Source organism: Brachionichthys hirsutus, unplaced genomic scaffold (assembly GCF_040956055.1).
Source record: "Brachionichthys hirsutus isolate HB-005 unplaced genomic scaffold, CSIRO-AGI_Bhir_v1 contig_286, whole genome shotgun sequence".
In the NCBI taxonomy this organism is placed as follows: Eukaryota; Metazoa; Chordata; class Actinopteri; order Lophiiformes; family Brachionichthyidae; genus Brachionichthys; species Brachionichthys hirsutus.
In genome coordinates, this window is record NW_027181032.1 from 2,647 (window position 1) to 16,646 (window position 14,000).

The following is a 14,000-nucleotide window of genomic DNA, read 5'->3' on the forward strand; positions in this document are numbered from 1 at the left end:
CGGTGTCTTAATCCTCCTTTTCTGTTCAGAGATGGTTTCTCCAGAACTGGCTTCTTTAACTCCTCTTTAAGCGTGTGTGCGTGTGTGTGTGTGTGTGTGTGCGCGTGCGTGGAGCAAATGGCACAAACAACTTTCAGGTGACTTCAACCTTCCTCGGCTGGAGGCCCAGAACTCTTTTTGTTGTTTTTGTCATTAGATGTTATTCTGTCTCTCTCACAGTCCTCAAAAATGCTGAGTCGACCTCTGACCCTGAAGGACAGCGATGGCAGGGCTTGGGGGCGGCGACGGCGACGCCGCATCCAGCTCGGCCTTCGGCTGGCGATGAGGCCGATGGCGGCGCGTCTGAAACGGGTTCGTTTTGATGGATGGGAAGTCCGTTTGAGAACTTCTGTTTCCACGCAGACCAGCTGAGCGAGGGAACTCGCTGCCTTTTTGTTGTCCTTCAGGAGTTGTGTCTCCGCCTGTGTCTCCTTGGAGCGTCTCCTCCGCAGCTTCCTCTCCATCTCGCTCTATTGTCTCCTCTCCTCATGAGTCACCCTCTGCTCCCTCTCTCCTCTATCACACTGCAGTCTTAACTTCTCCCGCTCATTCCCCCTCTCCCAGCCCTCCACCACCCCCATGCTGCGGTTCTCAGCAGTTGCCATGGAGACGATATTTGAGTCGGCGAGGGGCGTAACTTGTTTGAGTCCCCTGAGGCCATTGAAGGACTGGACAGCCCCGCCTGGCCTGAACAACGACCACTGGTTGGTTGGCTCTAATATTAACCCTTATTAATATTCATGAGTATTAGTACATCATAATATTGCACTTAGAGCATTAACTATAACTTTCCTTTCTCCTTGCAGCTATGTGCGTACGCCTACGCCCAGGTGAATACAAATATACCCTATTTTAATGTCTTATTTCTTTGTGCGTCATTTTTAATTGGTGTGCGGTTCGTGCATTTTAAGTAATTTATATCTCTAACGGCCCAGCTTCTCCCGCCCGGCGACTTCAGAAGCAGCGGTCCAATCACAGCTCCCGTTGCCTACGCCTCCCCCGGCGACGGTCTCTTCCGTCGCCGTCATCTTCAGCCAATGGACTATCTGCTCTGCTTTCCACGAGCCAATCGACAGCAGGCCCAGAGTTTCTCAGCACAAATGGAGAGGTGGATATTTTTTTTGTTGTTTCCTATTTTTTATTGTCAAGTCATTTTTACTCATAGTTTCCACTGATTGGATCTCTGTGTCCATTTTATGTCAGCGAGCCAAACGCGTCTCACAGATTCGAATCCGGCGGGCATCACCGCGTGAAACGTTGCTCACGCCAATGGGCGTGGGTGTGGAGGAAATGAACACAGTCATTTACAAACACATTGACCATATTCCAAAATCATCAGTAAACATTTTTTCAGGTTAAGGAAGAAAGAGTTCAGTCTGGAGGAGATTTATACGAACAAGAACTACAATTCCCCCTCAACCAACAGGTAATGGTAACCTTTAAAATGAATAATGCAAATCTCGCTGAATCTCCAGTCTTCTACCATGTTTTGTTTTTCACCCCACAGGAGTCTTGAAACAATATTTGAGGAGCCACGGGAGAAGAATGGAGCGCTACTCCTGATTGGACAGCAGAAAAGACGGAGGGTTCTCCTTTTTCCTGACTTCACTCAGCCCCGGAAAAGGAAGAGACTGCAAGGTGGGTTGGGAAATGTATTGAGAGCATGATAAAGTGACGGTAGTCTCCTTATTTGTGTCCCTCCTTCGTGTTATTTTGTATTTTATTTCTAACTACGCAGTTGTATTCATTATTGCTACATAGAGGTAGCACTTCTCTTTTCATCATCTTGTTCTTCACACTTCTTTTTTCAAAATGTTTGTCGACTTCAGGGGCGGGACTTCCTGTTACCATGGTCCCCAGGAAGCGGAAAGCATCTCTCCGTCAGTGCAATGGCAGCGTCCCTCATGGGGACGAGTCAGACGTGGATGTGATGCTGGTGGAGCGACTCAGTTCTCTCGAAGACTTTCTGATACAACGAGGCTTGGATGTGTGATCTGTGACATCACATCCTGTCAGCAAACCAAAGGCCAAATGAACACATGGGTTTTTTTTGCAGTGTGTTTGCTGTTTTATTTTTTACAGTGTTAGATGTGAAACGTGAACCAGGTGGATAGAAATATAAATGTACATTTTCTTTGTATTGCTGATCTGATCTGCTCGGAGGAAAAGCCCATAACGGGCAGCTTATATTTTCAAGAGGTTTGTTAACATCAATACTCTATTGTAGTACTGAATGAGTACTACGGCAGTATTGTGTGAGTACTGGAGATCTAAAATATTTGGACCTTTTTTAAAATGTAATATATTTCAGCTGGCAAAATGTCTACGTTCGGGTCAATACAATTTGTGTCTGCAGTTAGGTTTGTTGTTGATTATTTGTGGACATGAGATTAAAGTATGTATATTTACATTCAGATTGTCTGTGATATCATCATTGGTGTTGAGAATTTGTTAATGACTGGTTATCAGCTGGTCGAGTTTATGCTGGCCTCACAGCCAGATGGTACTGGGTTCAAATCGTGTCTGCGTCGGGGTTCTCCTGTTTCCGCCCACCTCCAAAAACATGCAATTTAGGGGAATCGATTACTCCAAATTGTCCGTAGTGTATGAGTGCGTGCGTCGGTGTGTGCACGGGGGTGGGGGAATAGTTGGTAGTAATGTTGAAAAGTTCAAAATGCCCCGGCTTCAAATCCCACTACGGGAATGGGATAGAGAGGGGGTAGCAGGGTAGGCCCAGGGCACGCCTGGGCAGAGTGAAGTGGACCGGTCCAGTTCACTCCGCCCAGGCAAGGCCCCAGGCCTACCCTGCTACCCCCACTCTACCCCACTCCCACAGCGAGACTCGAACCCAGGGCCTCCGACACGGTGGTTGGTAGCAATACCAACCACCCCACAGTGCGGGGTAGGAAACCCGAGGCGTTAACAAAGTCATACTTGTCAGATAATGAGGTGCCGTTTCAGACCACAGCGTGTTGCACTGGAGCTGTGCTTTTTCCTTATGCGACGTCGTACTGCATTCTCGGTGGTGCAGTGGGTAGCACGCTTGACTCCCGGCCGGAAGGTCCTGGGTTCGAAACCAAGGGGTGCAACATGTGTTGTTGTTTTTTTTTACAAGAATTTGAGGTTTGTTGTTTGGTCCTCGGCAGCTGTGTTGGATCAGTCGTTCTTCGCCTCTGCACTTTGTGACGATGCTGGAGAGACACTGATTTTGGGTGTGAGAGTTATTATTGCGTGTGGATTTTGGTTCATGGGTTAATGTGGCTTCCAGTGTGTGTGTCTCTAGTTCAGCTTTTCCCAACCGGTGTGCCGCGAGAGATCGTCAGGTGTGCCGTGAGAAATTTTCCAAAAAAATACATATATATTTTTTATTTTTATTTTTTATAATATCACGTAATTAACATTGTCGGGTGTCCGCGCTGTAATAAAGTGTGTGTGCCGCCCGTAGATCGCTCTTCAGACTTTGAAGTGAACGACAAGAGCTGGTTTCCGTCATTGTGAGCCAAAAAAAGTCTGTTAAAGTCTAACGTGATTGGTCGAGATGTGTGTGTGGGCGTGTGCGTGTCCACAACGAGCAGGGGGTGGGGGGTGTTTACGCACACGCAGCGCAGCGAGCGGACGAAACGAAAGGGAGGCAGGGAGAGAGAGAACTTTAGACCAGAGACAAACGACGCGCTAGAAAGGGCGAGGAAAAAAATGTAGAAATCTGGACACATTTTAATGCGGTTGACACAAAGGCAAAATAAAATAAAGTAAGATCGTATCTTGAGGAGCCGCTTATCCAAAGAAGTGCAGACCCACTGAGCTGGTGGGAGTCCAGGTGTTCAGTCTACCCACGTCTTACACACGGAGATTGAGACTGTATCGTGGCAACATCTGTCCCCTCAGAGAGAATCTTCTCCAGAACAGGACAGATGATAACAGAAAGGAGAAACAGGATCAGCCCCTCCAAGCTGAGCCACTTGGTTTCCTTTGATGCCAATCTTCAGTAAAACAGTAGAACTGTTACCTGATGCTGCTTTATCTTTTGCACTTTTTAATTTATGTTTTCTTGTTGTGTTGTTTGAGATGTTGGGTGTTTAAGTCCGGAAGTGGGATCCACCTTAGTCGACAGCAGTTACCGCTCAAACTGGCCTGGGCCATCTCCATTCACAAGAGCCAGGTGAATTCCACCACAGCTCAGAGAAGACTGAGGCAAATGCAGTGATTGCTGCACACAGGGAAAATATTTAGTACCGGTATATTCTCTACTTTAATAGTTTTGGCTCTCGCAAATGAGTGTTTGTTATCCTGATCTGTAATAATTGCTGTGTGTGTGCGTTTTTCCTCCTATGTTTTAGGGGATGACTCTCGACCGTGTGGAAATCTCTCTGGCGCGTGTGTTTGAGAGCGGCCAGGCTTACGTGGCCTTGTCTCGAGCTCGAAGTTTGCAGGGTCTAAGGGTGATGGACTTCCAGCCGACTGTGGTCAAGGCAGATCCAGATGTTCTCTTATTTTATAAGAAACTGAGGAAGGAGAGGCTCCTCATGCAGGCAAGGGATTTACTCACTAAATGATGTATAATCTGTTCTTGTAATAAAACTTCTGTCTGCAGGCCTCCATGGATGAGTTTTTAAATTACAACAAAGAAAACTCTTACTGAGAAGGTGCCTTCCTACACATCTTCTGTAATTATGCACCATGTGCATGACTGATTTATTTTTAATCTTCCTGGTTTTTTTGCCCTTTCATAACTGGATCCAGACACCTTTAATGCCTACTTCAGTTTTTTTCTTTTAGTACCAAGAGTCACAATGTCACTGTCAGCTATTTCTTTAATTTGTCGATTGTATTCAAATAAATTTTAACTTCTATAATTTTTAAGGAGTCCTGCCATTATAGTAACCACCATACACCAAAATGATGCCAGATGTTTTACCATCCCTACTGTACAGAACAAGCATGTGCAGTTCTTGTGTGGCGAGCACCGTTGCATGTAACATCCAAATCTGACACCAGGTCTCTCAAATAAATCCTGAGTGCAAAAAAAAAATAACCTTCTGGCACTGAGTAAAATCCAATAAATGAAAACTCAAGCAAACTGGAAACCAAATATATTTTATTTTTTTGAGAGTATAGTGAGCCTGAGTGCTGTCATTTTTTGCATATACTGAACAGTGTGAGAAATATCCCAAAGCTTTTCTTCGCAACACACAGCACAAACAGCAACTCCTGTTTCGTAGGCTGCTTCTGACTGTCGATGCAAATTCCCTGCTTACAGAACCCATGACGATTTACAGGCAGGCATTTTATTTCACCTGGTGGAACAGCTTGTGTGCTACCTACAAAGTCAAAGGAGAACACTGTCAGCATCTTCAGATGGCATTTAGGTAGTGTTTTTTTTTTTTTTTTCCATACATGATTTGGGCACTGAAAAGGAACTTAAATGTGTTTCAGCCTTTTTCTCGCCACTCTGTCACTAATGCACACTTACACAATGATCCCGTGCATGGAGGAAGTCAAAGAGTTCTTCTGTACATTCCTCAGTAGTGTTTGATCTGGAACCAACCCGGGCGTCGCAGCTCTCCAGACGCTCCTTCGTGTGCACACAATGTTCGGTCTGCTCGCATTTTGCTCGTATCGTTTCTAGTGGGTCCTGAGAAGGACAGAAGTCCAATGTAGGAAATCATTATTATGAATGCGGCATCAAAAACCATTAAAATAATCATGTCAGACATTTGTTTGGCACAGCAACACAACAGCTTGAAAGAACTTGTAATATTAACTAATCAGAAGTAAAAGGTCATCAAATTCACACTCGATAGACTAATACAATGAATAAAAATAGGGAACACAATGGAGAGTACTTTTTACAGTGACAAACATACCACCATCTCTTCTTCCTCTTCTTCCTCCTCCTCCTGCTCTCCCTCTTCCTCCTCAGCACGGGGATCTCCCTCCTTGTCAATTGTCAATAAAAATTGACAATTGATTAGTTTGATCCATATAACAACTGGAACAAGATGGTGGTTTAAAGCTAAACTTTGCTGATCTTCCTTTGGACAGTTTCTGGTTATCTGTTGCCAAGGAGTTCCCCGTTCTAGCCAACAAAGCTATTCTGACATTGCTCCCATTTTCAACCACATATCTGTGTGAGCTGAGCTTCTCAAGCTCGACGGCGATAAAAACTACAAGCAGAGAGAGACTGAGAGCTGATGAGGAAGAGCTTTGTGTGTGTCTTCATTTTGTGTTCATCGAAACAGCCCCAGGTTTCCCACTAAGTATAAATACATAAAAAAAAACCTATATTATTAATTATATGTATTATAATAAAGGTCATCTAATCTAATATGTACTGTTAGAGTGTAATTTTGTGTCATTTTGGTTGGGGGTGTGCCGCAGGATTTTGTAAATGTAAAAAATGTGCCGCGGCTCAAAAAAGGTTGGGAAACACTGCGCTAGACTAACACTTTTATTTTGAAACTTTCAGCGGAAGTTCCATCATTGTGATTGTGACTTCCGCTATTTAACGCCGGGCATTAGTGACGTCAGAGGTGTGTCTTGCACCGGACCGCACGGCCAGGTTTGGCATTTTCTAGCGTCGACAGCGCTTAAAATGAGGTAAGAGGAGTTAAAGGAGACCAAACGAATCCGAAGGCTTTGAAAAGGTAAAATGAATTTCCCGATTTATGACATTTTAACCGATTCACGCGCAATATAATATGCTAACGGTAGCTAGGCGCAGCTAGCTCGAGCAGCTTTTGTATTTTCTCCAAATCCCTTTTTTCTGTTTTGTTCTCACCCCGATCCTAAATGCCGCTCGTTTTCTGTGAGTGTCCCTTTGTTTCATGTCACATAAAAAAGACCGATGTGAGAAAGTAATAAGGCCAAAAAAAAAAGGAACTCCTGTTCGTCAAATGACGATAAATTAACTTGTAGGAATGTTTATGGGATTCTGAGCCGCGAGAGAAATCAGACACCCTCAGGTGAGCTCTTTTGTTGAGCTGCACCCAGGTGTGGCTGGGGGGGGTAATGAGATGCAGTTTAGCATCTAACCGGAAGTGCAATTACGAGACAAATATTCAGGTTAAAAAGATTTTACACTTGTTACGTGCACAGATTTGGTGTTTGGAAGATTCTACAATAATAATATACGGTGTCTTAATCCTCCTTTTCTGTTCAGAGATGGTTTCTCCAGAAATGGCTTCTTTAACTCCTCTTTAAGCGTGCGTGTGTGTGTGTGCGCGTGCGTGGAGCAAATGGCACAAACTACTTTCAGGTGACTTCAACCTTCCCCGGCTGGAGGCCCAGAACTCTTTTTGTTGTTGTTTTTGTCATTAGATGTTATTCTGTCTCTCTCACAGTCCTCAAAAATGCTGAGTCGACCTCTGACCCTGAAGGACAGCGATGGCAGGCGGCAGGGCTTGGGGGCGGCGACGGCGACGCCGCATCCAGCTCGGCCTTCGGCTGACGATGAGGCCGATGGCGGCGCGTCTGAAACGGGTTCGTTTTGATGGATGGGAAGTCCGTTTGAGAACTTCTGTTTCCACGCAGACCAGCTGAGCGAGGGAACTCGCTGCCTTTTTGTTGTCCTTCAGGAGTTGTGTCTCCGCCTGTGTCTCCTTGGAGCGTCTCCTCCGCAGCTTCCTCTCCATCTCGCTCTATTGTCTCCTCTCCTCATGAGTCACCCTCTGCTCCCTCTCTCCTCTTTCACACTGCAGTCTTAACTTCTCCCGCTCATTCCCCCTCTCCCAGCCCTCCACCACCCCCATGCTGCGGTTCTCAGCAGTTGCCATGGAGACGATATTTGAGTCGGCGAGGGGCGTAACTTGTTTGAGTCCCCTGAGGCCATTGAAGGACTGGACAGCCCCGCCTGGCCTGAACAACCACTGGTTGGTTGGCTCTAATATTAACCCTTATTAATATTCATGAGTATTAGTACATCATAATATTGCACTTAGAGCATTAACTATAACTTTCCTTTCTCCTTGCAGCTATGTGCGTACACCTACACCCAGGTGAGTACAAATATACCCTATTTTAATGTCTTATTTCTTTGTGCGTCATTTTTAATTGGTGTGCGGTTCGTGCATTTTAAGTAGTTTATATCTCTAACGGCCCAGCTTCTCCCGCCCGGCGACTTCAGAAGCAGCGGTCCAATCACAGCTCCCGTTGCCTACGCCTCCCCCGGCGACGGTCTCTTCCGTCGCCGTCATCTTCAGCCAATGGACTATCTGCTCTGCTTTCCACGAGCCAATCGACAGCAGGCCCAGAGTTTCTCAGCACAAATGGAGAGGTGGATATTTTTTTTGTTGTTTCCTATTCTTTATTGTCAAGTCATTTTTACTCGTAGTTTCCACTGATTGGATCTCTGTGTCCATTTTATGTCAGCGAGCCAAACGCGTCTCACAGATTCGAATCCGGCGGGCATCACCGCGTGAAACGTTGCTCACGCCAATGGGACTGCCAAAGGTCGAAAGGTAGGTCGCGTGGGTGTGGAGGAAATGAACACAGTCATTTACAAACACATTGACCATATTCCAAAATCATCAGTAAACATTTTTTCAGGTTAAAGAAGAAAGAGTTCAGTCTGGAGGAGATTTATACGAACAAGAACTACAATTCCCCCTCAACCAACAGGTAATGGTAACCTTTAAAATGAATAATGCAAATCTCGCTGAATCTCCAGTCTTCTACCATGTTTTGTTTTTCACCCCACAGGAGTCTTGAAACAATATTTGAGGAGCCACGGGAGAAGAATGGAGCGCTACTCCTGATTGGACAGCAGTAAAGACGGAGGGTTCTCCTTTTTCCTGACTTCCCTCAGCCCCGGAAAAGGAAGAGACTGCAAGGTGGGTTGGGAAATGTATTGAGAGCGTGATAAAGCGACGGTAGTCTCCTTATTTGTGTCCCTCCTTCGTGTTATTTTGTATTTTATTTCTAACTACGCAGTTGTATTCATTATTGCTACATAGAGGTAGCACTTCTCTTTTCATCGTCTTGTTCTTCACACTTCTTTTTTCAAAATGTTTGTCGACTTCAGGGGCGGGACTTCCTGTTACCATGGTCCCCAGGAAGCGGAAAGCATCTCTCCGTCAGTGCAATGGCAGCGTCCCTCATGGGGACGAGTCAGACGTGGATGTGATGCTGGTGGAGCGACTCAGTTCTCTCGAAGACTTTCTGATACAACGAGGCTTGGATATGTGATCTGTGACATCACATCCTGTCAGCAAACCAAAGGCCAAATGAACACATGGGTTTTTTTTGCAGTGTGTTTGCTGTTTTATTTTTTACAGTGTTAGATGTGAAACGTGAACCAGGTGGATAGAAATATAAATGTACATTTTCTTTGTATTGCTGATCTGATCTGCTCGGAAGAAAAGCCCATAACGGGCAGCTTATATTTTCAAGAGGTTTGTTAACATCAATACTGTATTAGTACTGGGGCAGTACTGAATGAGTGCTACGGCAGTATTGTGTGAGTACTGGAGATCTAAAATATTTGGACCTTTTTAAAATGTAATATATTTCAGCTGGCAAAATGTCTACATTCGGATCAATACAATTTGTGTCTGCAGTTAGGTTTGTTGTTGATTATTTGTGGACATGAGATTAAAGTATGTATATTTACATTCAGATTGTCTGTGATATCATCATTGGTGTTGAGAATTTGTTAATGGCTGGTTATCAGCTGGTTGAGTTTATGCTGGCCTCACAGCCAGATGGTACTGGGTTCAAACCGTGTCTGCGTCGGGCTTCTCCTGTTTCCGCCCACCTCCAAAAACATGCAATTTAGGGGAATCGATTACTCCGAATTGTCCGTAGTGTATGAGTGCGTGCGTCGGTGTGTGCACGGGGGTGGGGGTAATGTTGGTAGTAATGTCGAAAAGTTCAAAGAGCCCCGGCTTCAGATCCCACTGCGGGAACGGGATAGGGAGGGGGTAGCAGGGTAGGCCCAGGGCCGCCTGGGCGGGGTGAAGTGGACCGGTCCAGTTCACCCCGCCCAGGCAAGGCCCCAGGCCTACCCTGCTACCCCCACTCTACCCCACTCCCACAGCGGGACTCGAACCCAGGGCCTCCGACACGGTGGTTGGTAGCAATACCAACCACCCCCCAGTGCGGGGTAGGAAACCCGAGGCGTTAACAAAGTCATACTTGTCGGATAATGAGGTGCCGTTTCAGACCACAGCGTGTTGCACTGGAGCTGTGCTTTTTCCTCATGCAACGTCGTACTGCATTCTCGGTGGTGCAGTGGGTAGCACGCTTGACTCCCAGCCAGAAGGTCCTGGGCTCGAAACCGAGGGGTGCAGCATGTGGTTTTTTTTTTTTTTACAAGAATTTGAGGTTTGTTGTTTGGTCCTCGGCAGCTGTGTTGGATCAGTCGTTCTTCGCCTCTGCACTTTGTGACGATGCTGGAGAGACACTGATTTTGGGTGTGAGAGTTATTATTGCGTGTGGATTTTGGTTCATGGGTTAATGTGGCTTCCAGTGTGTGTGTCTCTAGTTCAGCTTTTCCCAACCGGTGTGCCGCGAGAAAATTTCCAAAAAAATACATATATATTTTTTATAATATCACGTAATTAACATTGTCGGGTGTCCGCGCTGTAATAAAGTGGGTGTGCCGCCCGTAGATCGCTCTTCAGACTTTGAAGTGAACGACAAGAGCTGGTTTCCGTCATTGTGAGCCAAAAAAAAAGTCTGTTAAAGTCTAACGTGATTGGTCGAGATGTGTGTGTGGGCGTGTGCGTGTCCACAACAAGCAGGGGGTGTTTACGCACACGCAGCACAGCGAGCGGACGAAACGAAAGGGAGGCAGGGGGAGAGAGAACTTTAGACCAGAGACAAACGACGCGCTAGAAAGGGCGAGGAAAAAAATGTAGAAATCTGGACACATGTTAATGCGGTTGACACAAAGGCAAAATAAAATAAAGTAAGATCGTATCTTGAGGAGCCGCTTATCCAAAGAAGTGCAGACCCACTGAGCTGGTGGGAGTCCAGGTGTTCAGTCTACCCACGTCTTACACACGGAGATTGAGACTGTATCGTGGCAACATCTGTCCCCTCAGAGAGAATCTTCTCCAGAACAGGACAGATGATAACAGAAAGGAGAAACAGGATCAGCCCCTCCAAGCTGAGCCACTTGGTTTCCTTTGATGCCAATCTTCAGTAAAACAGTAGAACTGTTACCTGATGCTGCTTTATCTTTTGCACTTTTTAATTTATGTTTTCTTGTTGTGTTGTTTGAGATGTTGGGTGTTTAAGTCCGGAAGTGGGATCCACCTTAGTCGACAGCAGTTACCGCTCAAACTGGCCTGGGCCATCTCCATTCACAAGAGCCAGGTGAATTCCACCACAGCTCAGAGAAGACTGAGGCAAATGCAGTGATTGCTGCACACAGGGAAAATATTTAGTACCGGTATATTCTCTACTTTAATAGTTTCGGCTCTCGCAAATGAGTGTTTGTTATCCTGATCTGTAATAATTGCTGTGTGTGTGCGTTTTTCCCTCCTATGTTTTAGGGGATGACCCTCGACTGTGTGGAAATCTCTCTGGCGCGTGTGTTTGAGAGTGGCCAGGCTTACGTGGCCTTGTCTCGAGCTCGAAGTTTGCAGGGTCTAAGGGTGATGGACTTCCAGCCGACTGTGGTCAAGGCAGATCCAGATGTTCTCTTATTTTATAAGAAACTGAGGAAGGAGAGGCTCCCCATGCAGGCAAGTGATTTACTCACTAAATTATGTATAATCTGTTCTTGTAATAAAACTTCTGTCTGCAGGCCTCCATGGATGAGTTTTTAAATTACAACAAAGAAAACTCTTACTGAGAAGGTGCCTTCCTACACATCATCTGTAATTATGCACCATGTGCATGACTGATTTATTTTTAATCTTCCTGGTTTTTTTACCCTTTCATAACTGGATCCAGACACCTTTAATGCCTACTTCAGTTTTTTTCTTTTAGTACCAAGAGTCACAATGTCACTGTCAGCTATTTCTTTAATTTGTCGATTGTATTCAAATAAATTTTAACTTCTATAATTTTTAACGAGTCCTGTCATTATAGTAACCACCACACACCAAAATGAGGCCAGATGGTTTACCATCCCTACTGTACAAAACAAGCATGTGCAGTTCTTGTGTGGCGAGCACCGTTGCATGTAACATCCAAATCTGACACCAGGTCTCTCAAATAAATCCTGAGTGCAAAAAAAAAATAACCTTCTGGCACTGAGTAAAATCCAATAAATGAAAACTCAAGCAAACTGGAAACCAAATATATTTTATTTTTTTGAGAGTATAGTGAACCTGAGTGCTGTCATTTTTTGCATATACTGACCGGTGTGAGAAATATCCCAAAGCTTTTCTTCGCACAACTTGCTAACACACGGCACAAACAGCAACTCCTGTTTCGTAGGCTGCTTCTGACTGTCGATGCAAATTCCCTGCTTACAGAACCCATGACGATTTACAGGCAGGCATTTTATTTCACCTGGTGGAACAGCTTGTGTGCTACCTATAAAGTCAAAGGAGAACACTGTCAGCATCTTCAGATGGCATTTAGGTAGTGTTTTTTTTTTCTTTTTTCATACATGATTTAGGCACTGAAAAGGAACTTAAATGTGTTTCAGCCTTTTTCTCGCCACTCTGTCACTAATGCACACTTACACAATGATCCCGTGCATGGAGGAAGTCAAAGAGTTCTTCTTTACATTCCTCAGTAGTGTTTGATCTGGAACCAACCCGGGCGTCGCAGCTCTCCAGACGCTCCTTCGTGTGCACACAATGTTCGGTCTGCTCGCATTTTGCTCGTATCGTTTCTAGTGGGTCCTGAGAAGGACAGAAGTCCAATGTAGGAAATCATTATTATGAATGATCAAAACAGCCCCAGGTTTCCCACTAAGTATAAATACATTTAAAAAACTATATTATTAATTATATGTATTATAATAAAGGTCATCTAATCTAATATGTACTGTTGGAGTGTAATTTTGTGTCATTTTGGTTGGGGGTGTGCCGCAGGATTTTGTAAATGTAAAAAATGTGCCGCGGCTCAAAAAATGTTGGGAAACACTGCGCTAGACTAACACTTTTATTTTGAAACTTTCAGCGGAAGTTCCATCATTGTGATTGTGACTTCCGCTATTTAACGCCGGGCATTAGTGACGTCAGAAGTGTGTCTTGCGCCGGACCGCACGGCCAGGTTTGGCATTTTCTAGCGTCGAAAGCGCTTAAAATGAGATAAGAGGAGTTAAAGGAGACCAAACGAATCCGAAGGCTTTGAAAAGGTAAAATGAATTTCCCGGTTTATGACATTTTAACCGATTCACGCGCAATATAATATGCTAACGGTAGCTAGGCGCAGCTAGCTCGAGCAGCTTTTGTATTTTCTCCAAATCCCTTTTTTCTGTTTTGTTCTCACCCCGATCCTAAATGCCGCTCGTTTTCTGGGAGTGTCCCTTTGTTTCATGTCGCATAAAAAAGACCGATGTGAGAAAGTAATAAGGCCAAAAAAAAAAGGAACTCCTGTTCGTCAAATGACGATAAATTAACTTGTAGGAATGTTTATGGGATTCTGAGCCGCGAGAGAAATCAGACACCCTCAGGTGAGCTCTTTTGTTGAGCTGCACCCAGGTGTGGCTGGGGGGGGGGGGGTAATGAGATGCAGTTTAGCATCTAACCGGAAGTGCAATTACGAGACAAATATTCAGGTTAAAAAGATTTTACACTTGTTACGTACACAGATTTGGTGTTTGGAAGATTCTACAATAATAATATACGGTGTCTTAATCCTCCTCCTCTGTTCAGAGATGGTTTCTCCAGAAATGGCTTCTTTAACTCCTCTTTAAGCGTGCGTGTGTGTGTGTGCGTGTGTGTGTGCGCGTGCGTGGAGCAAATGGCACAAACGACTTTCAGGTGACTTCAACCTTCCCCGGCTGGAGGCCCAGAACTCTTTTTGTTGTTGTTTTTGTCATTAGATGTTATTCTGTC

At 45.0% G+C, this 14,000-nt stretch overlaps 3 protein-coding genes across 3 annotated transcripts; 2 read left to right on the forward strand and 1 right to left on the reverse strand.

Annotated features, from left to right (window-relative positions):
* Nucleotides 1-715: 715 nt before the first annotated feature.
* On the forward strand, nt 716-2,407 carry LOC137917116 (proline-rich protein 14-like). Its single transcript, XM_068760002.1, has 6 exons — nt 716-743; nt 846-869; nt 975-1,147; nt 1,394-1,465; nt 1,547-1,677; nt 1,869-2,407. Exons 3-6 carry the CDS (start codon nt 1,077-1,079, stop codon nt 2,030-2,032), a joined length of 438 nt encoding a protein of 145 aa, XP_068616103.1. The 5' UTR covers nt 716-743; nt 846-869; nt 975-1,076; the 3' UTR covers nt 2,033-2,407.
* Nucleotides 2,408-5,238: 2,831 nt separating this feature from the next.
* LOC137917115 (cytochrome b-c1 complex subunit 6, mitochondrial-like) lies at nt 5,239-7,811 on the reverse strand. Its single transcript, XM_068760001.1, has 4 exons — nt 7,730-7,811; nt 5,904-6,028; nt 5,510-5,671; nt 5,239-5,357 (listed from the first exon to the last, which is right to left on the reverse strand). Exons 1-4 carry the CDS (start codon nt 7,809-7,811, stop codon nt 5,325-5,327), a joined length of 402 nt encoding a protein of 133 aa, XP_068616102.1. The 3' UTR covers nt 5,239-5,324.
* Nucleotides 7,812-7,868: 57 nt separating this feature from the next.
* Nucleotides 7,869-9,585, forward strand: LOC137917117 (proline-rich protein 14-like). Its single transcript, XM_068760003.1, has 7 exons — nt 7,869-7,907; nt 8,010-8,033; nt 8,139-8,311; nt 8,407-8,495; nt 8,584-8,655; nt 8,737-8,867; nt 9,059-9,585. The coding sequence occupies exons 2-6, from the start codon at nt 8,012-8,014 to the stop codon at nt 8,804-8,806; spliced, it is 426 nt and encodes a 141-aa protein (XP_068616104.1). The 5' UTR covers nt 7,869-7,907; nt 8,010-8,011; the 3' UTR covers nt 8,807-8,867; nt 9,059-9,585.
* The last annotated feature ends 4,415 nt before the right edge of the window (nt 9,586-14,000 follow it).

Excerpts from the sequence above, each read along its gene's own strand:
- LOC137917115 (XM_068760001.1), bottom strand. The coding sequence starts at position 7,811 with ATGGCAACTGCTGAGAACCGCAGCATGGGGGTGGTGGAGGGCTGGGAG. Across the intron at positions 5,672-5,903 it reads AAGAGGAAGAAGAGATGGTG|GACCCACTAGAAACGATACG; the intron begins GTATGTTTGTCA and ends TGTCCTTCTCAG. Across the intron at positions 5,358-5,509 it reads TCCATGCACGGGATCATTGT|GTAGCACACAAGCTGTTCCA; the intron begins GTAAGTGTGCAT and ends TTGACTTTGTAG.
- LOC137917117 (XM_068760003.1), top strand. The coding sequence starts at position 8,012 with ATGTGCGTACACCTACACCCAG. Across the intron at positions 8,312-8,406 it reads TTCTCAGCACAAATGGAGAG|CGAGCCAAACGCGTCTCACA; the intron begins GTGGATATTTTT and ends ATTTTATGTCAG. Across the intron at positions 8,496-8,583 it reads GGACTGCCAAAGGTCGAAAG|GTTAAAGAAGAAAGAGTTCA; the intron begins GTAGGTCGCGTG and ends ACATTTTTTCAG.
- LOC137917116 (XM_068760002.1), top strand. The coding sequence starts at position 1,077 with ATGGACTATCTGCTCTGCTTTCCACGAGCCAATCGACAGCAGGCCCAG. Across the intron at positions 1,148-1,393 it reads TTCTCAGCACAAATGGAGAG|GTTAAGGAAGAAAGAGTTCA; the intron begins GTGGATATTTTT and ends ACATTTTTTCAG. Across the intron at positions 1,678-1,868 it reads GAAAAGGAAGAGACTGCAAG|GGGCGGGACTTCCTGTTACC; the intron begins GTGGGTTGGGAA and ends TGTCGACTTCAG.